Source organism: Brienomyrus brachyistius, chromosome 11, assembly GCF_023856365.1.
Source record: "Brienomyrus brachyistius isolate T26 chromosome 11, BBRACH_0.4, whole genome shotgun sequence".
NCBI lineage: Eukaryota > Metazoa > Chordata > Actinopteri > Osteoglossiformes > Mormyridae > Brienomyrus > Brienomyrus brachyistius.
The window spans coordinates 22,157,160-22,177,603 of record NC_064543.1 but is presented as its reverse complement, the minus strand read 5'-3'; the positions used below and the strand labels follow the sequence as shown (position 1 = coordinate 22,177,603).

Genomic DNA, 20,444 nt, shown 5'->3' with positions numbered 1-20,444 from the left:
CGCTGCATGTCTTTTGCATGGGCAGAAAATGTAAGGAAAGATGCCTAGACGTTGCTCTTATTGTTCGTGTCCTGAGACGCTGCATTGTAACTTGTTCCCACACATAGTGCCTTAAATATTTGAGGTTGTTAATGTTACTACTTATATTAATGTACTGGACTGCAGCACTTGAAATTCAAAGCTGTCAATGCGGTCGGTGCGTGCGTGTGTGTGTGCGTGTGCGCGCGTGTGTGTGCCTGTGTGCGCGTGTGTGTGTGTGTGTGTGTGTACACGGGGCACACGCACATATCTGCATGGATGTGACGGATAGCATTGATCAGTGGTCATTTTTGGGTTCAGCAGATATTTCAGAAATTGTGAGTTTTGGAAGATGGCATGCTTTGCTGAGGCAAATGTTTGCTGTATTTTTTTTGCCCCCTCCCCCCATCAAATGAACTAGTGTACAAAGAGCAAGACGTTAAATATTGCTTAATATTTGATAATCAATTTCTATTTAGTATACTCTTATTACTAACAGTATTTATACTGTTTAATGAAACTGCAATACAATCTGAATACTTGTTGATTTTGTTTTTTGTATTTTCCTTGTGTTTGGATTTCTTTGAACATTTAGAGTTGTGGTGGGCATGGCTTTGGGTAGATTAAGACAAATGCAAATAGCTCTTCACAGTTTGGATTTATCTTAGCTTGAGTAAACCATGCAGTATTTGGTATGTGATTTTATATATATATAATTGTCATATATATATAAAATGTAGATCTAGATTTAGTGCTGAAGCTTGAAAAGGTGTGAGTTGTGTGCAATTTCCTCATTTATGCATGTGACAGAATTTTTCTTATTTTCTCCTTTATTACACCATTTAAGGCTTGTTGGTGTCGACTGCTTATTTTATACATTCCGTCAGGGAGAATATATATGCTGTGTGCCCCCCTCCCCGTTGTCCGTTTGCTGGTATGTGCATAAAGTTTTTGTCTTTACTTTTAAATGAAGTTGCTTTTGCAGCACCAAAGACTGTAATTGATTTTCCTAAGCAAGGTAGCTACTCTTTGCATAGACCTCAAGTACGCTGTTTTTCTGGAAATGGGGTAAACTTACAAAAAAGGTATTGAAAAAATGGTTGAGGCTATGTTTAGCTTTTGGGCGAGTAATAAGTTGTATCCTTTATCTTGAATGTATCATAGATAAGCTGCTATATAATGATTGCCACTTCAGATAGCTGTGAAATTAGGTGATTAACTTAGTTCAATCTTAGCATTCTTATTTTTGTATGTCTAATTACCTGAAATAGAAGTGGGTTTTTGATTTAAATTTTTTTGCTTTCATGTTTGGAGTGTCATTGTAACTACTGTATTGCAGATTATGGAAGTTAGTTGCATTTTTTTCTGGGGTGTTTTTTGCATCAGTATTTTATCTTCATTAACCTTTTGGGCTCATCACTGCATATAAATGGTCGTATTGATGTAACTTAATTTTTTGTATGTTTTCTTATTGGCATTTTGTAGACAAGCAAAGCTATAGCTTGCAGGATTGACTTAACTTTTCAATGTGGCGGTTAAGTACTAACAAGGATTAACTCCAAGACGTATGGTTTCCCTGGCATAGAGCAGAAAACGAAATGCCAAGGCATTCAGTAATGTCTTCATGTAATAACACACCACTAAGCACTTGACTGTCAATAAGCTAAAACTAGACGAAAATCATATACCTTTTTCCTGTTTAGTGACATTGCAGTGTTCGGCTGAAAATGTTTGTCAATGACATGAAATTTGTGCTATCAGTTCAATCCTTATGAAAGTGATTTTAAACCCATTTTTATCAAAGACATGAATTACTGTACGTTTTCTACCAATTGTTTTTACCTGTTCGGTGTAATATTTAATCAGACTGGGATGTTTCAGGGTTCCTCTCCTGGTCTCAGTGTAACTTGGCTGAACCATATAAGAAGCTGGTCTGATTGGTCTGTTCGAAGCCCTCTTTACCCCCCCTTGCTAGTCCTTTCATATCAGAGTGGACTCAGTGACTCGCTGACCACTCCATCTCCTTACTTTGTTGACGACAGTGTGAGCAGCACTGTATTTGTGCCTTGAGAATCCAGTGGTTTAGAGCACTGACCACCACCACCCCCTGAACCCCCCCCCTCCCCCCAAACCTGCTTTTCGACCGCTCGCTAGATAGGGGACAGGGGGAATGGGGGGGGGGGGGGGGGGGGGAGTGTAAAGAATGGTGAAACTCTGTTGCAGAACCAACAGCGAACGACGCAGCGCTCCAAAAGTTGCAGTTTGACCAAAAAAAGAATTTGTCATGCTGTTGTCATTCCAGGGATCTAAATTCTGCTTTTACAAGCTGTTAAGCAGAATAGCATTATCTGGGAATGACGACAGGCGCTGAGGACATATCAGCTCCTTGGCTGATTTCAGGAACTGTTGCCTGTCTACAAAGCGTCAGCATGTTGCACAATGGCCACCCCTAAGAAGGCACTTTAGCTGTCTGACATCTATTGCTCCTTTTGGAAATCCGACTGTGGCAGAATGGAAGCTGGAATCTTTTAATTTGTTTCATCAGGCTGTTTTGATAAGTGTTCTTAGAGTTCTCCATAGTCGTCAGCGTAATCATTGAGTTGAATAACATGAGCACATTCAAATTGTTAATGTGAAAACTCTGGCTATTATTTTTCTCATAAAAAATAAGTTACCAAGGAAATTATAAAATGGCTTTCTGCTTAGTCAGGAAATGTGTTCGCAGTGCTTAACACACAGAGCACGCTTGTCGTCTCCGGAAAGCTTTACTTCTACACTGTGAATGTACACATACTGTTCCAGGAGATTATTTGCAGTTTACAGCCATGAGGAAAGTCCAGCTCCGATCTGAGTAGCTTTCAAAAGAGAACTGCCTTTACTGAATAACCTTTAATGCTCCAAGGGGCTGCGACCGATCAAACTGGGTGACAGGCCCCAAAAGGAGTGCGAACGAGTACAGACGAGAACCGGGTATGGAGGCTCGCTGGTGGTTTTTGCATCCAATTTAAAAATGTTCTTTTCAATGAAAATGGCAAGTTATAGGCATTGAGAACAATTAATTAAAAAAAATGCATGATCTTGACAAATCACATGCTGCGAATTTGCTGTCTGATATGCATGTGTGACTTAAGCTGTATTTTGATGTTATCTACCAGCAAATATGGCTGCACAAAATGCCCACGGTAACCAAAACTACAGAGAAATGCAATTGAGTAGGATTTGATTTAACAGGCAATTCCAGTGTCATCATCCAAAATGGGATTTGATAAACAACAAAGCATTTTCTAAGCAAGTATAGAACTAATCAAACACTGCAGTTTTAAAATTTCCATTGAGTTTTTAGTTTGCTAAATTATTTTATATACTGGTATTACTCTTAGACATGCTTACAAAGTTAATTCAGGGTCTTTGTATTAATCCAATGTGCTACTGTATTAATCTTAAATCCTTACTACTTGGTTGATTGCTTTGTATTATTTTATTTTTTTTAAAAAAAAAAAAACATTTATTTCCTTTTCAGGTTAGCTGTGCTAGAAAAAGTTAATTCACGCTGCAAGTTATGGAATCTATTTAGATTACACGGCAAATAGACTTGATTACTAAATTTGAACTGTTACTGTTTTAATATTTGTAGATTTTGTGGCTTTCCTTTGTGTTATTTTTTTTTTGCTTTTGATTTTATGCTACACTAGTTTGCCATGTAGCAATCGCACTGTGCAATATTTACAATATGAGGACTGGGAAAATAAATTTCTGGATGTAATGTCTCTTACAGTTTGCGATAGTATTTCTCTCTAGTTCTCAGTGATTTAAATGTGACCAAGCCTTCTGTACTTTGTCACAAAAAGCGGGTTTTCCAGGTGACTATTTTGGTGAGTGTCAAAATAAGAATTTATGGTGTATTATTGTCAAGATTCACTTTGAATTAAATATCTATTGCTGCAGCAAACTGGTGTGTGTTTTAATTGGTTTAGAAATGGCTGCATGGATAAAAGTTCTTTTTCCTTTTTATACTCTTGTTAACCGCTCTGTAGATGGGTAGTGAGGATCTGGGCATTTGATACAGGTGATCAGCTGTTTAAACTAGTTTGTATGCTAATCGGTCCTGTTACATCCCCAGAGTGAGAACACAGCAGGGGAGGATTCAGTGCTTAAAATGTTCCACCCTCTGAGAACATAAGTCTGTTGTGCAAAATTAATTCAAATCCTAACAATGTCTTATCTCTCCCTTTATGTATAGCTTTTGGATACTAATGCAATGCTGCTCATTTCAAGCTAGGGTGATGGCTATGCAAAATGTCAAGGGGAATGTGAATTTGACCTTCTGGCGGGTGTGGGGGTGGATGGAATATTGTATTACAGCTGTGTTTGATTGGAATTGAAAATCTTGATGTGGTATTGAGCTCCTCACAAATTAGTTGAGTGTTGAGCTATGAAAAGAGTCACCACAGATTGTGCAGCTGTGGCTGGTGAATTGCATTATGGCCTCACACCTTCAGGACCCTGGGTTTGTTTCTCACTCCACTCTCTTGTTGAGGTTTTCGGTGATGGACTGGCACCCTGACCTGGGTGTTCCCAACAACTGTAATTATAATCAGCCTGGAATTTTCCTGGTGGGTCAATGGGCTTGCTGGCAAAATTTATAGTAGGAGACCCCAAAGTTCCGCCCTGATTTAAGAAACATCGAAATTCAATGTATGTATCATATCCAGTTTTATCATTGCTTTGCTTTGTTTTTCTATGAATGTGTTAGCAGTACAAAATAATACAATATCCTCTACAGGCTAGTCATCTTCATTTAAACGGTTATAAAAGCCTGTTTCTCACACGCACGCTCAAACACGAGAGAAATGTCAGCTACAGTGGTGTCTTCAACGCACCGCACGAGGGTTTCGGGAGGCTGACGTAATAGCAGGAATCGCCACCAGGTGTCGACAAATCCTTCAGTAAAGCGCGCTACCCCTTCGTACTTTCGCACAGATGCTTCTGTACGTGATTTTTTTTTCTAATGAAATGACGTCTTGCAACAACTGCAGTAACACACACACACACACACATCAACGGTAAACTGCTGGAAACTATTTATCCTGCTTCTTTGTTGAGCCGGAAAAAGCCTACAGGAAAGGGTTATAGCTGAATAGAACGAAATATGTACATCAGTGTTTATCTCTGCAATACTGCGGCGCTGCAAAAGCATCCCTCTAGGTTTCAATGCCGCCGCGCCTGTTAACATACGTGCGGAAAGGGGACCACCTCGTTTCTGTCAAATCTGGAATCGATCAAATGCCTTTTTCACGACTAAGACTAGCACATATGTTCTGGATACGCAAATGGCTTCAAGTGTGAGGAGCGCCGACAGCCTTTCGCACGGTGCGGACACCGGCGAGCGGCGCCGGGCTGCAGTCCCCAATTCACGGGGAGGGAGAAGCTCGGAAGCCGCAGGATGCGCACTGAAGACCGGGAGGGAGGGATCGCCAGCTAGGAGTCTGATAGCATTGGGGATGCTTTTGCTTCTGTTGCAGGCGGCTTTTGCTACTGAGGGTAAGGGTTAAAGAATCCCTTTCTGCGGCGGGATGCCTGCATGACGCGTCCTGATATGCATTACAAACGCACCTGCTCTCCCGCTCCATCCTTTTCACTATTTTAAAATCACATTTTCTGTGTGACACCCCGTATCCAAGGCTGACGAGCTAATTAAAACCACTACCGAATAATCCTTAGAGTTGTCACGGAATAACTCGCAGTAAAAAACATGTATGTACCGTAATGGGAAGAAGTTCAGTCATTTGCAGGCAAATTTTATCGAGGGTGAGAGTGTGGATGCATTTAATACTGGATCGCTGGATTTTTGCATGGGAAATTAATGGTTTGAACAGATAACTTCACACATATTAAAGTTTGAATGATAAAATTAATATTTGGTTGAGATACAGAGTGAAATGTTCTTGCATGTAAGGCGGCGGTTTGCGTGGGAGTCCGGGTGGGGAGAGGAGGGTTTTGGGCGCTGTGTCGCTTTATCTTCAGCCTGACAATTAAATCTGGGAGCTCCATTGAATTGGCTGTGTAAACGGCAGCATGACAGCACCGTGGTTGTAGAAGCAACGCCATCGCCTCCCTAAAATACGTTTAGCTTAATTGAAATTGTTAAATTTTGTTCGTATCTATGTATTTACGAAGGTCCACTTACAACACGTAAGTGTTACATAAGTGAATCCCCATATTTTGGTGTTACGTTTAGTAACTAGCAATGGGTATGAAATTGCCTTGCTGGATGTAACTCAGTGATTGACTGCATTTATGCGGAAAAATGTACATTTTACCCTCGAAAATAGGCGGCGAACGTGTCCCCAGCACACGGGATGCTGGTCGGAGGTTAAGCACTCAATGGCAGCCGAACGCGCCCATTTGAAGCTGTGCATCTGGGTCACGATGTTGCGGCACTGATCTAAATAATGAGGAAAGAGCTCGCTAAGTTTACACATGATTACTGCCGTTTCCTTTGAAAATGTCTTTGGAAAGACGAGGCACAAGTGACCAACTTTAAATTTTTTTATATAAAGATTCTCTACAGGTGTATGTTTCTGTTTACTCTTATTAATACAAATTATTAATCTAACGTGTTCCCCGGGAATGATAATGCGTCCAATCCAACCCATTTTGGGAAGTTGCTAATGTCAAACTAATCTGAAAAGAAAGGAAATTAGCTAATGCTCGTTCAAACCGCCCATTTTAAAATGTGTTGCTCTGATTTCCAAGCATTGTCCCAATCCTCAGGCCTAAGAGAAAAGCTATTTTGGCTGTGAGTTTGACCCTTTTCAGGCTTGCAAAGAGCACCTACATTGCTATAGATCCTTCTTTGTGAGGGTTAACAGATCCACAGAACCTGCATTGGGGCTGTTTTATTGGCACCATACAGGATGCTGTTTGGCCAAAGAAAACGATTTACCCATCAGGGTTGAGAATGGCCAGTGCAAGAGTGTGCTCTAGCTGTCTGCTTCAAGGAGCCTCAGAAGGGAGCTCGGCATCACTGTTGTTAGCCCCGAGTATTTTAGCCCCGATGCCAATCTTCCTTCAGAGAAAAAGTCGAGCCGCAGGTTAACTTGACTCAGCCCCTGATCTTTTCACTAGCTAGAAAAACCCCCTGAGGCTTGGCTTTTGATTCTGGTGAATAACAGTTCTTGCCAGAATTTCCAATATGCTTCAAGTTTCAGGATGGGCAAAAGTCACCTCCGCCCCATGGCACATTATACTGTACCCCAAGATAATGTTGTCCTTTAATATCCTTATACATAGGTACCTTTCCTGTTGAATTGTCAGTTTGAATGAGCTGTGGGTCCAGCTCAATACGTGAGATATGATGACATAACAAGCTCTACACTGCATGTTCTCGTATAATGCGTGATTTAAAAATGTGAATCTGAGAACAGTTGCAACATAAACCAGTATTCGCATTTATGCATGATTTTGTCTGCAACAAATACCAGTAAACAGCGACCAGCCGATCCGACCCACCCCGAAATACACACACCCGAAGCACCCAGTAACTGCATGAATTCACTGTACATTATCCTGTTTGTTTTGGTGTTCTTCTGCACTCATCTATTTAACAGCTATTAATTATTTATAACACTGCGATCATTCCTTACTTACAAGGTTTTTGAGTGTCGTGCCCCAACCCCATTTCTCCCATAATCCCTATTGTTTATACAGCGAGAATTTACTTAAGTCCAGGTTTTTCAGGAACACAACTGTCACATTCTCCACTTTTGAAAATAAACTATGCTCCACTAGCCCTGCCAAAGTTTAGGTGTGACCAATACTTCCCAAAAACAAAATAATTGTGGAATCCTAAGTCATTAAGCCATCTTAAGTTATCTGAAGCCACCTGTCTTGAAGGTGCTGTCATGTGAAATGACTTCACATGGGATATTAGTAATATTAGACTAGCACTGGGAAGTCACAGTGCTCTTGGGGGGTACACTGTAAGAGAAGAGCACTGCATTTCACTAGAAATGCTCAAACTGAACAGGAACAATGACTCAAAGAGGGAATAAAATGGGATGTGGTGTAGAGGCACAAAAGATCAGAATAAAAGTAGATTGAGCAGCATAATCGGATCTGGCTGCTGTGAGATTGTGATTCTGCTGTTTTATATGGTGTAATTATGCTTCATGTGCTACATCGTTCCATACTTAGTTGTACTCTTGTGACCCCTCTAATATTCTAACTGGCTTTCATACTGATTCAGTTTCATGATTCAGTTGCAGCTAAAGGAATCAAAGGCCCTGTTCACCCTTGATTGTAAAATGCGTCTTGGGTGACTGGATCACGAGTAGACAGCCAAGATGCATTGCCGTTTACACCTGTACCTCTTACGTATCTCCAAGGTGTTCCGCTGACCGCCTGGGTTCAGTCATCACTGCCCTTCGCATAGTTACTGTGAAGTCTTTGTTGAGGGAACATCAGGACGCATTCGCATTTACACTAAGAAATGCGGTCGAATGCATTTCCAGCCACCTCAGCAAGTGATTTGAGAGACCGGATCACAATGCATCTTGGTGGCTATTTACACTTGTGTTTAGCACTTGCAAGCCGATTACACAAGACGCATTTTAACTGGGCCAAAACCCCCCTTTTTGGTAGTAACTTTAAAACTGCACCAGTGGCATTAGGATGCATTTAGAAGGCCCTGCAGCCAAATTGTGATTCTAAACAGTTCAGGTGTTACATTTATACATTTCAATGCATAGAAGTCTATGAGAGCCATGGTTATATATTCTTGGTATTTATGATGGTTGGGAGCTAAAATGATCAACAGTTGTAAATACTAATGTTTGAAAAGTGCAGTTAATTTTTCATTAAGCAGTATTCAAATATTTATTTTTAATATTATAAGCATAGTCTATTAATACATATTGTTTTGTTTATGCTTTTCATGAATGTAGAGTTCTGATAAGTTTAAGCCTCTTTCTTACTATTGACAAAGAGTTACTGATGGTACCTCGTACCCTTCAGGATTGCCAAAAGCATCTGGGGTGCCTGCAAGTGGCAAACAGGCCAGTCAGCAGTAGCGAGGAAGGAGAATATTTGGGCTGAAGTTACATTCATGCCTATGACTAGTGGTGATGTGGTTAATAAGATGAACTTGAGAAAATTAAAGCAAGTTCATATCATTAGAAGGAGTTTCTGTTCACTTGGGAAAAGATAATTACTTATAATATGGTGAAGATGAGAGATGTGGATGAGTGTGGAATTTAGAACAAAACAGTTTACTTTGAATAAGTCTCAGTCGTCCCTGTGACCCTAACCATGATAAGTGGCTTGAGGACGGATGGATGGATGGATGGATGGATGGATGGATGGAAGGAAGGAAGGAAGGAAGAGTATTTCTTGTGGAAATAAATGAACCTGTACTAAACAATCTGCCTCGTGCCCATTGCTTCTGGGAAAGGCTCCGGACCCCCCCGTGACCCAGTAGGATAAGCAGTTTCGAAAATGGATGGATGGATGGATGTACTAAACAATGTCCCACCCGAAACGTCCCATGATACCTAGGATATGTGTCAACAAGCAGTTATGGAAGATGGATAGAAGGTGATTAAAAGGATGAACTGAAGTGAGAACTGTGAATTTGGCTTAACAGGAGAACAATGGTCGGGAGTAAGTGGCGGTGGTTGAAGTGCTTCTTCATAGAGTCCTTTGGGTGTCTTGGAAAGCGTCACATGAATGTGACATGAATTCATTCATTTATTCAAGATGTAGCTCCTCTGAACTTAAGAACTATTCATAAGACTGTTTGAAATGTGCTCTTGTCTCTTATTTATTTGATGTCTTCTTGCAGTTAGAGGGGTGTGTCATATTTCTAAAGCAGTAAAAAAAAAGCAGTAAAAAATTGTGAAAGGCCATTATTTAACAGAGAATACTTTATAAATGAAGCGTAAGTTCGAAATGAATAGAACTGCATCTGTAAAGAAGAGTCTTAAAAATTATATCTGTTTGGGAGCCTATGAAGTGTTTATGCAAACAAGAATCTTTTTGATTATATACCAGATTTAGATCATTTGTCATTTTATAATTATGTAATTGTTTAATTAATGGGAGCTGGTTGGATTTTAATGGTTTAATTGTGATGTTTTGTAATATCTAATAAGTGAAAGAGGCAGATGCTATCTCTGCTCCCTCTGTCCTCAATGAACTGTCTCCATCGTAGACATCAAAGCAGGAGATTCTGTATTCAGTTGCTGCAGAGGGATCCTGAATGAGGTGTCATTCCACGGGCTTTTTTTATAGCCCTCTGTATGTCACCACCCACCATTTATTTTTTTCTAGGTCAGTATCTCGCAGTCCAGTCCTCGGGGCCCACAGACAGTCCACATTTTTGCTCCCTCCCAACTCTGAGGAGCAAAAACATGGACTGTCTGTGGGCCCCGACGACCGGATGTGGGAAACACTGGTCTAGGTTAAGAGATGCAAAACTCTACATCATGCTGGGAACAGGGAGTACAAAACCACAAAGTCATATCGCTTGGAAACCTGAAAGCACCACTTGGGTCTGGTCCTGACCGGTGCTTAATTTGTAAATTAGAAGGTGCCGGAAGGGCAAAGGGCATATGAGAGTGGAGGGGGTACCAAGGCCGACGCAGGTTCCAGAACGCATATAAAACATGGTGCTGAAAACATGCCCATGTATTTTTAAGAATAAATGTAAACTAATAAAGGATGTAAAACTGTGTGACAACTGGTGTGTAAATTAAAATACATACTTATTTAATTTTATTGTTTTTTTTTTTTTTTTAACCAGAGTGCTGTCAGATCCACTGATATAGGTGCTGGAATGCAGACAGTCACGGGCCCAGACCGTGTTCTGGCAGGATCCGGCAGGAATTAAGCACTGGTTCTGACAGAGTAGACATGACGGAACACCATGGTGTTTGGGGATGTGATGTACTGACCGAAGCAGGGGGATGACGGGGACCACCCTCAGCGTTCTTTGGGGGAGGAATGCCGTTTGGTGCTTTTCCACCACAGAGCAATTGATGCATGGAGCCTTTCAGCCTGTGGTTATGGCAGAAGAGCTCACGCCGGCAGGCCCTACGTCCTCCCGCACCGCCGTTGTGGGGGCCGCTGTGGGGGCCGTATCTCCCCCTGGGAGATGATGGACGCGGGTTGGGCACACAGACGCTGCTACTGATAGCCAGCCTGGGAGGAGGCCCATCTTGCCGTTGAGGAGGCACTCGCCGCGGAGTCATTATGGTCTGCGCAGGGAGACACAGACCTCCTCCAAGGCTCCGTCTGCCAACCTCCTTGTGCGTCTGAGTGTAACAGGAGGTGCAGATCAGGGCTTCCATTGCCCGTTACGCTTGTAAATACGCCGTGCTCTGATAAAGCTCTGAATGCCGCCTCTCAGCTCACTGTCACTGCTGCCGCAGATAAGAGGCGTTTTAATCCAGTGGAAGTGAGATTAGCTGTCCCTGAGCTGTGGCCCTCGTCTCAGCCTTGCTGGGAGAGTAATTAGCTGTCAGTCTGTGCTTTGGTCATTATTGGCCTAAAACTTGAATTAAAGCACCTTTAAGTTTCATCAGGAGCAAACAGGATGTAAGCAAGGAGCAGAAAATCAGATTTTCATGCGGAACTGCGGTGATCAAAATGAATGTTTTATTGTGAGGATTGGAGACCTTGTGTGGACCCTTAAAATCTTAATTTGGCTAACAAAAGAATATTAGAAGCAACATCGAGGTCAGTGAGCAAGTTTCTTATTCACTGGGAAAAGACATTTTAATGTCCAGTTGCTCTTTTCATTAAATAACGGTGTGAAGAGCTGAGCTTCCTTTATGCATGAAGGTTTCGCCAGTGTGTCTGTCTTAGTGAATAATCAGATTGCTTCCTGACTGCCTCCAGTAAAGGGGAATCACAGTGCTGTCAAAACACTGTCCTCCTCCGTCGGGAAACAAAAAGCTGCCGCAGTCTGTTTCACGTGTGTTTAAGGGACAGCATGTGAAACCTGGTACTCTAGGGGGCGCTGTACTGCCCCCTGGATCTCTGAGACGCTGAAGCAAAGGGTGGCCTGGCCCAGCTTGTCCTGCTCATGTGTTGCCGTAAAGCTCTGCTTATTAAGAGGGAAACAGTCCCTGGCAGCTGGAAGATTGTGCCTGTCGTCTTCTTTGCTCGCCCCGCCCTGCTGGGTCCATTTTCTTAATGGATGGCGAGACCAGCCTGAGTGTTGCTGCGTGGCAAACCTGCCCTGCCTGCCCCCCACCACTATCGAGCCGTTTGACAGATTTGGGGGGGGGTCTGTTTAATGATTATGAAATAATATTAATCTTACCCCTTCCCCATCTCACTGATCTTCTGCAGACTCCCTCCCGTTCCCTCCGATTCCCATCAGCAGGTCTCTCTTCTGTCCCAGACATTAAAGTCTGCCCCACGGCTGCTGGACCTTTTTCCCACACTGCAGCCAGACTCCAGCACGCCTCCCCCCTGCCCACGTCTAGCACAATATAAAGCTGCCGTTAAAAATCTTTTTAGGGTGGCATATTCACTTGGAGTCCATCTACTTGAAAGCTCATAACTTATGCCTTGACATGTATGATTTATTGGTGTTTTATTGTTAATAATAATAATAATAATAATTAATAACAATTCAATCCAGAAGCAGTGAAGCCCCACTGCCATTACACATCACTGACCCCTGCATTCTGACCTGCACTGGATCCATCAGCACACTGTTCTGCTTCCTCTTCCTATCACACTAAGTCTTTTCACAGCTTTAGCTTCTCAATGAATGAATCCCGTGTGACAGAGAGGCTTGAGGAGCTAACAGATGCCTTTTCAGTGAGGCTGCGGTGCTGCTGCTTCGCTGCTCTGCTCGCTGAAGGCTTGAGGTCCTTCCTTGGCTCTTTGGCTAAGAAGCGGGAAATCAAGCCAAACCTGCCAGCTGCTCTGAAGAAAACCTCAGAAAGACTTTTCTGCAAAGACCCTTGGTGTTTACTAGAGGGCTTCTATACTGTGTGATCTAATCCCTCCTGGGTGTTTTACTGATCATCCTGCAAGGTGAAAATTGGTGTAAAACTCCTCAGAGTAGGTCATTCACCTCAGAAATATTCTCCTTTTAGTTCTTTGTGAAATGCATGGATGTTAACTCTAATTACATGAGATACACAGATGAGCCACAATATTATGACCACCCCAACGTAAAAACGGTGCCTGTCAATGTCTGGGATATATTAAATGGTAAGCTAACATTCTGCACTCATAGCCTACATGTTGAATGCAGTCAAAATGGGCAGGGGTAAAGATTGAGTGACTTTGATAAGGGCCAAATCATTGTAAGAAGACTGGGTCAAAGGTCTGAGGAGGAAAAAATCATGAACTGACAATAAGCTTTTGGACAGCCAAGACTCGACAATGCAGGGTGTGAATGAGGGCTATCCCATGTGGTATGAATCAACAGAAGATCTACTGTGGTACAAATAATAGTTGCAGGAATTATTCATTACAACACATAAGCATCGAGCCCTGCTGCGTATGAGCCTACGTAGCCGTGGATTTGACACTTTGGTCCAACTCATCCCAAAGATCCTTACCATGTACCCAACCATCCAGTTGATGCAAGAGAAAATGGGATTCATCAAACCAGGAGACCTTCTCTCATTGCTCCATGGTCCAGTTAAGAAACCTGCTTGCTTACCCCTTGTAGGCGCTTTTGAGAGTGGACAGGGATTTTCATGAACACTCTGACTGGCCAGCAGTTACACAGTCCCATACAATTTCTATCAAACGTGATAGTTTTCATTCACATCCTGCATCGGTGATGGTGTCATGTTCTGTGATGGACTGGCACCCTGCCCGGGGGGGGGGGGGGGGGGGGGGCCTGTGTCATGCTCTGCGATAAACTGGCACCCTGTCCGGGGGGGCCTGCATCATGCTCTGTGATGGACTGGCATCCTGTTGGGGGGGGGGCCTGCGTCATGCTCTGTGATGGACTGATCTTTAGCTCTAAAACATGTGTGTTAGCAGCCCTTAGCTCAGGGATTCATCCAGACAGAATGTTTAGCATCTTTTCTCTGTGCAGATGGTGTAAATATGGAAACATGCTGTCATTGTCTGTGCAGGCTGTTAGTGTAGATTTCAGTACCGTTATTACAATGGCTAAAGAGTGTAAAACAGTTTAAAGCATCAATCCCCTGGCTAATAGCTATGGGCTCATTTTGATGGATCCACACAATGATGCCAGTATACATTTTCCAGTTCCGTAGAAAAAGGCAGTGTGGTTTTTGCCCTTGACTCTTTTTCAGGCTGTAACATTGACAGGATGACTGGAAATACTTTGGAAAAATCCTGATGTTTCAGTATCCAGCTAAATGCAGTGTTTTAATATAGCCTGAATGTGGGTTGAGGTGATATGAACTCAACTGACTAAGTTTCTATGCAAAAATAAATCCATAAATGTAGGGAATTCTTCATAATTTACTGATTTGTAAGACTCCTTTAACTCAGGTTCAAAAGACAAATTACTGACGAACACAGATTTTTTGCAATAAATCCTCTGAGTATAAGAACATTTAGTCAGATTTGAACTGATATAATTTATTTGTACTTGGAGCCTTAATGCTGTAAATGCTTTGAATGCACATGTTCAGTGTTGATTAGTTTGTCATAGGCTCGTCGTACAGCTGTCACAGAGGGCCGATCGTGTAAAGTGCAGTGCAGGGGGGGGCCCAGGCAATCCCATGAAATTGTAACGGAATTTCCGTGGAAAGACTGTGACAGCAGGAGGAAGAGGAGGATGAGGACACATAGTGTGATTATGGATAATGGCCAATGGTGAGAACAACTGCACACCGACAGGTAAGATTTCTAAATATGAGCGAAAGTTGTTTCAATATTGTGTTACTTCCAGGTAAAACCGCGAGATTAAAACCCTGAGCAGTATAGCAGGATGATGCTAACCGCTAAAAACGAACGTATCTTACGTAAGGAAAACCAGCCATCTTGCAGATATATAGGGCCCAATGACATGTGACAGCGCCTGCTGTAAACCATGATTTGCTGTCCAGGTTGAGATGTGTGGAAGATGATCCTGATTAAACGAGCTCGAGTGTGACTGTCGGGCTGCGTTCAGGATGTTATATATCGATTTATGTCCTGGTGATTCTGATAAAGATGTGTGTCAGACCAGTGAACCAGCGTGATATCTGACCAGACTAGCAAATGAAGGAACAAGGCGACTCATAAACATGAGAAAACAGCAGCCGATGACCTGAGGCAGGTCGCTGAGCTCTGGAATGACTTTTTGTACATTTTGTAGCTCTGGGTTGGCCCCCATTTCGGTCTCTCTCTATAGATATCCTGCTATTTAAAGCAACTCCATTGGCAATCATTAGCCATTTAGTGAAGTATACCAATATTCTGTTGCTGTGCTGATTGTAGTCTTTGTCTCTGGTTTGGTTATTATAATTAATCTCAGTGCTCTCCAGGAAAAGTGGTTTGAAGGAGAATGAATCTGTGTATGTATTATTAATTTTAGTATGCAAAAATCGTAGCACAGTTTTGCATTCATGAGACTGGCTTTACCTGATACCAAAGGAGTAGTCCTTTAATCTTGCATTTTTCTCAGTCACTTTGGTACATTTTTCAAATCATCCTTAACATTTGCATAACAGTAAGTGCATTTCTTGAAACAATTCATACAAACAGCACCACATGACCTGCAAAAGCCTGTGATTCTCTCAAACTCCTTAGTTTATCCTTCAAAAGTAAATATTTATGTCAACAAACGTCAGTGCCGCTAGAATGAAAAGTCCTTGTGTCAAAATGCTCAGCCATGTTGTCAATAGAACTAGGGTGTACTCTGTGAGTAAATAGGGTGTACTCTGTGAGTATTTTCTGATGTTTTTGATGGTTTTGATGACAATAATTGAAAATGCACAAGGTCGTACTTTTTCTGTATGACACTTTCAACAATGGTTTCAACAGTACGAAGTCGCACATACTGCACATATAATGTAACACACAACCACACAAATATGTATACACATCCAGGTTGCAGGTAAGTATGCATACATATGTGTGCGTGCTGAATTACACACAGTATGTAACTGTATAAAGTAAATTTGCTGTATACAGTACTATAAAATGCATTGGAATACTGTAATACGAAGCATTGCAGTTGGTATATAATGTTAGAGTACAGTGCACATTGTTGGAATACATACCTGTTGTCTCTATGAAAGGTGTGAATGATTGAGGACATGGTTGTTCTCCTAACATTTGGTAGCATCCTTCAACCAGCCTCTGGCATTGTAAGACCATGACTGAGGACATGGTCCACTATTGAGGCCCTTAATTCATCAGGAACGTGCCTCTGTCCTTGGTCTCTTCTACCTCTTCCTCTGTTTTGCCTCCCTACCTTTCTATCAAGCAGCCTTACTCCTCTTCTTCTTACCGGCTGTTGATCCTGTTCATTTCCTTGTTTTTCCATTGTCAAATTGTAACACTGTACTGTGCTCTGTCAATATATGCTTCCAACTTCATTAGCTGTACCTCTGAGATATTTTAGAGAACTGGTTGATCATTGGTCAGATCTAATGCTTCAAACATTCACCTCTAACGCTGAAAGTCAAGATTCAACTGAGAGAACTTCATCAGCTCAGGACACCTTTATAAAAAAAAAAACTGTAACGGATGTATAGAGAATATGCTTGACAGATTATGACAACTGGTTAAACCATTTTGCATGTAATGACTTATACAATAAGCTAATGCCTGGATGTTTTGGAGGGTTTGACTATTCGACAGAGAACCAATAAATACATTTTGACCAACATGTCATAAACAATTGAAAATGTAGGACTCGGCAGCTGATTGTACATAATCATTTGCATTTTTGTGCCAAAGCATTTGCAGTTTGACCAAAATAATGAGACTTAGCATTTAAGCTGGGCATAAGTGACTCGATGAAAAACTGACTGAGGAAAAACTGTAATGGTTCATGAATCTCGTAGAGAATTTCAAGGTAGTTATTATCAGCAGAAGAAAATGAAACAAGAAAAATTCAACCAGGACTGTAGCTCTCTTGATGTTATGGGAAACGGCACATGTGAATTTGGTTATGACACCACCATGCTGCGAAATGGGAATTCACACATTTGCAGAAGCCTGCTCAGCCCTTACTGCTGCTGCTGCCTTGGCTCTGCTCCATTACGTCTGACATTAATGGTTCTGAACAGTGCTGTGAATACAGGACCAGCCACCCGCTTATCTGTTTGGTTACGCTTTACATTAACTGCACCTTCATAAACCATTCATTATGCATTAACAGAACATTCAGTGCACTGTCATAGTGCATTCATAATGCATTTATAGAACACTCATAGTAAGCATGTATCTATACCTTAACATCCTAAAATACCTTCACAGCTTTAATATACATTATCTTATTAAATGATTATAATGTTTGTTATCACATATCACATGTTTTTAGTGTATATTAAGGCTGTTAAGGTATGTTAGGATATTAAGCTATACTTACATGCTGCTTATGAATGCTCTATAAATAGCATGCCTTATGTAGGGGTACCAAATGTTCTATGAATGCATTATAAAGGCATCATGAAGCTGCAGTTAATGTAAAGCCATTTGTTTTTAATGGAATTTAAGGACTTGATTTCACCGATTCCTGACAAAGAAAAAGCTCTTTATTCTGGTACTTTCTTGTAGCTTCTTTTAACTAGCATTCAGGACACACTCATGATAAAAAACACTATACAAATAAAATAGGCTACAATGAATGTACAGTCAAGTATTTCATTACTTTATTAACGTACAAGGGTTTAACCTGGATTTCAGCCATAATAATTTACAAGAACACTGGATACCTGATAACTTGGGAATGACAGATACAAGCCCTGCACAGGGGGATTTTGAGCCATTCCTTTTGCAGAAGAGTGGCCAGGTTACTACGTGATGTAGGTGGAGGAAAACGTCTCCTGACTCCTCCAAAACACTCCAATGTGGCTCGATAATATTCAGATCTGCTTACTCTGCAGGCAATGGGAGAGGCCAACTTCACTTCCAAGCTCATCAAACCACTCTGTTACTAGTCTTGCTGTCTGTATTGGTGCATTATCATTCTGATACACAGCACCAGCTTCAGGTTCACTGGGTGAACATGGTCCTCCAGAAAGGTTTGGTAGTTGTTGGCAATGATGTGCCCATCTAGATCATGTAGTGGCCCTAGGGGATGCCATGATATTGCATTCCAGAAAAACAATGATCCACCCCTGTGCTGCACTCTGGGTATGCAACAGTCTGGGCAGAAAACTTCCCTGGGGCTTCTCCACACCCTTACTCTCCCGGATGTGGAAAGACAGTGAAGGTGGACTCATCAGAGTACAAAACATGTTTCACATTGTCCACAGCCTAAGATTTGCACTGTTGGCACCATTGAAACTGACATTTGGCATTGGCACAAGTGACCAAAGGTTTGGCTATAGCAGCCCGACCATGAATATTGACCCTGTGGAGCTCACAATGAACAGTTTTGGAGGAAACAAGACAGTTAAAGTGCACATTTAATTCTGCAGTGAGTTGGGCAGCTGTGGTTTTGGGTACAGTTTGGATTAATGCCTGGACATCCCTTTCAGACAGCTTCCTCTTTTGTCAACAGTTACTCCTGTTGGATATGATCTGATGATATGGTCTTTTGTGGTGGTATGTCAACACGCACCAACAATTCGTCCTCTTTTGAACTCTGATGTATCTTCCATTATGTTGTGTGGATTGCAGTATTTTATGTACAGCTTTGCTATTTCTCTGCTAATTCAACCTTCACACTCTGCTCTTAGTAATGGAGTGTGCAATTAGTAAAGATTGGCCATAAGGCCATGCATATATAGGCATGAATCCTCAAAAACTATATTGGCCAATGTTTCATCTCATTGTCCAACCCCTGTAACTAATATATTAATAATGATAATAAACTTTATCTTAATATAGATAAAGTTGCCTATGGAGCAATGTATGTGAAGGACAGCTATGCCTTAGATCAAGGGTTTCCAACTGCCATTGTCCTGGTGAGCTACAATCCAATAAGTTTTTTTTTCTACCTGGCTTATGATGAGCCACCCATGTTCCTGTTATTTACCTGAGAGTAGATGTGGCTCATCAGAAGCCAGGTTGGATAGAAAACGTACTGGACAGTAACTCTCCAGAACCACAGTTAGGAGATCCCTGCCTTAGATCTTCTCCGATGCCTGAGCAGATAAATGCAGGCTCTGGACAGGGGGCTCTAATGTCATTTGTCACAGAAAAAAATGCCTCTGGGTGTCTCTCTGAGGCTCTGTCCTGCCTTGCAGGGTGTCTTTCTCAGGCCCTGTCCTACCCCATAAGGTGTCTCCTTGAGGCCCTGTCCCACCCTGCAGGGTGTCTCTCTCAGGCCCTGTCCCACTTTTCAGGGTGTCTCTCCAAGGCCCTGTCCTACCCTGCAGGGTGTCTCTCTCAGGCCCTGTCCTACCCCATAAGGTGTCTCCTTGAGGCCCTGTCCCACCCTGCAGGGTGTCTCTCTCAGGCCCTGTCCCACCCCATAAGGTGTCTCTCTGAGGCTCTGTCCTGCCCTGCAGGGTGTCTCCCCAAGGCCCTGTCCCACCCTGTGGGGATGTCTCTCTGAGGTCCTGTCCTCCCCTGTGGGCGTGTCTCTCTCAGGCCCTGTCCCACCCCATAAGGTGTCTTTGTCAGGCCCTGTCCTGCCCCATGAGATGTCTCTCTGAGGCCCTGTCCCACCCTGCAGAGGTGTCTCTCTCATGTCCTGTCCAAAAATGTGGGGTGTCTATCTAAGGGCCTCTCCTGCCCTATAGGGTGTGTCTGTGAGGCCCTGTTCCGCCCTGCAGGGTGTCTCTGAGGCCCTGTCCCGCTCTGCAGGCTGTGTCTCTCTGAGGCTCTATCCCGCCCTGCAGGGTGTCTCTCTGAGGCTCTATTCCGCCCTGCAGGGTGTCTCTGAGGCCCTGTCCCGCTCTGCAGGCTGTGTCTCTCTGAGGCTCTATCCCGCCCTGCAGGGTGTCTCTCTGAGGCTCTATCCCGCCCTGCAGGGTGTCTCTCTGAGGCTCTATCCCGCCCTGCAGGGTGTCTCTCTGAGGCTCTATCCCGCCCTGCAGGGTGTCTCTGAGGCCCTGTCCCGCTCTGCAGGCTGTGTCTCTCTGAGGCTCTATCCCGCCCTGCAGGGTGTCTCTCTGAGGGTTTGTCCTGCCCTGCAGGGTGTCTCTCTCATGTCCTGCCCTGTGCTGTGGGGTCTTTATCTAAGGTCCTTTCTTGCCCCACAGGATGTCTTTCTGAGGCCCTCTCCTGCCCTGCAGGGTGTCTCTGAGGCCCTGTCCTGCCCTGCAGGGTGTGTCTCACAAAAAGGATGCAGTCTGTACGGCATTGCTGTTCAT

General features: G+C 42.8%; 1 protein-coding gene across 1 annotated transcript in view; it reads left to right on the top strand.

The window, feature by feature from the left end:
* Positions 1–45: 45 nt before the first annotated feature.
* Positions 46–20,444, top strand: part of LOC125751407 (UPF0606 protein KIAA1549L-like) — a 61,465-nt gene continuing 41,066 nt past the window's right edge. Inside the window, exon 1 of the mRNA XM_049030147.1 lies at positions 46–5,559. Coding sequence (XP_048886104.1) covers positions 5,349–5,559 — 211 coding nt within the window. The 5' untranslated portion in view covers positions 46–5,348. The remainder of the gene's footprint in view (positions 5,560–20,444) is intronic.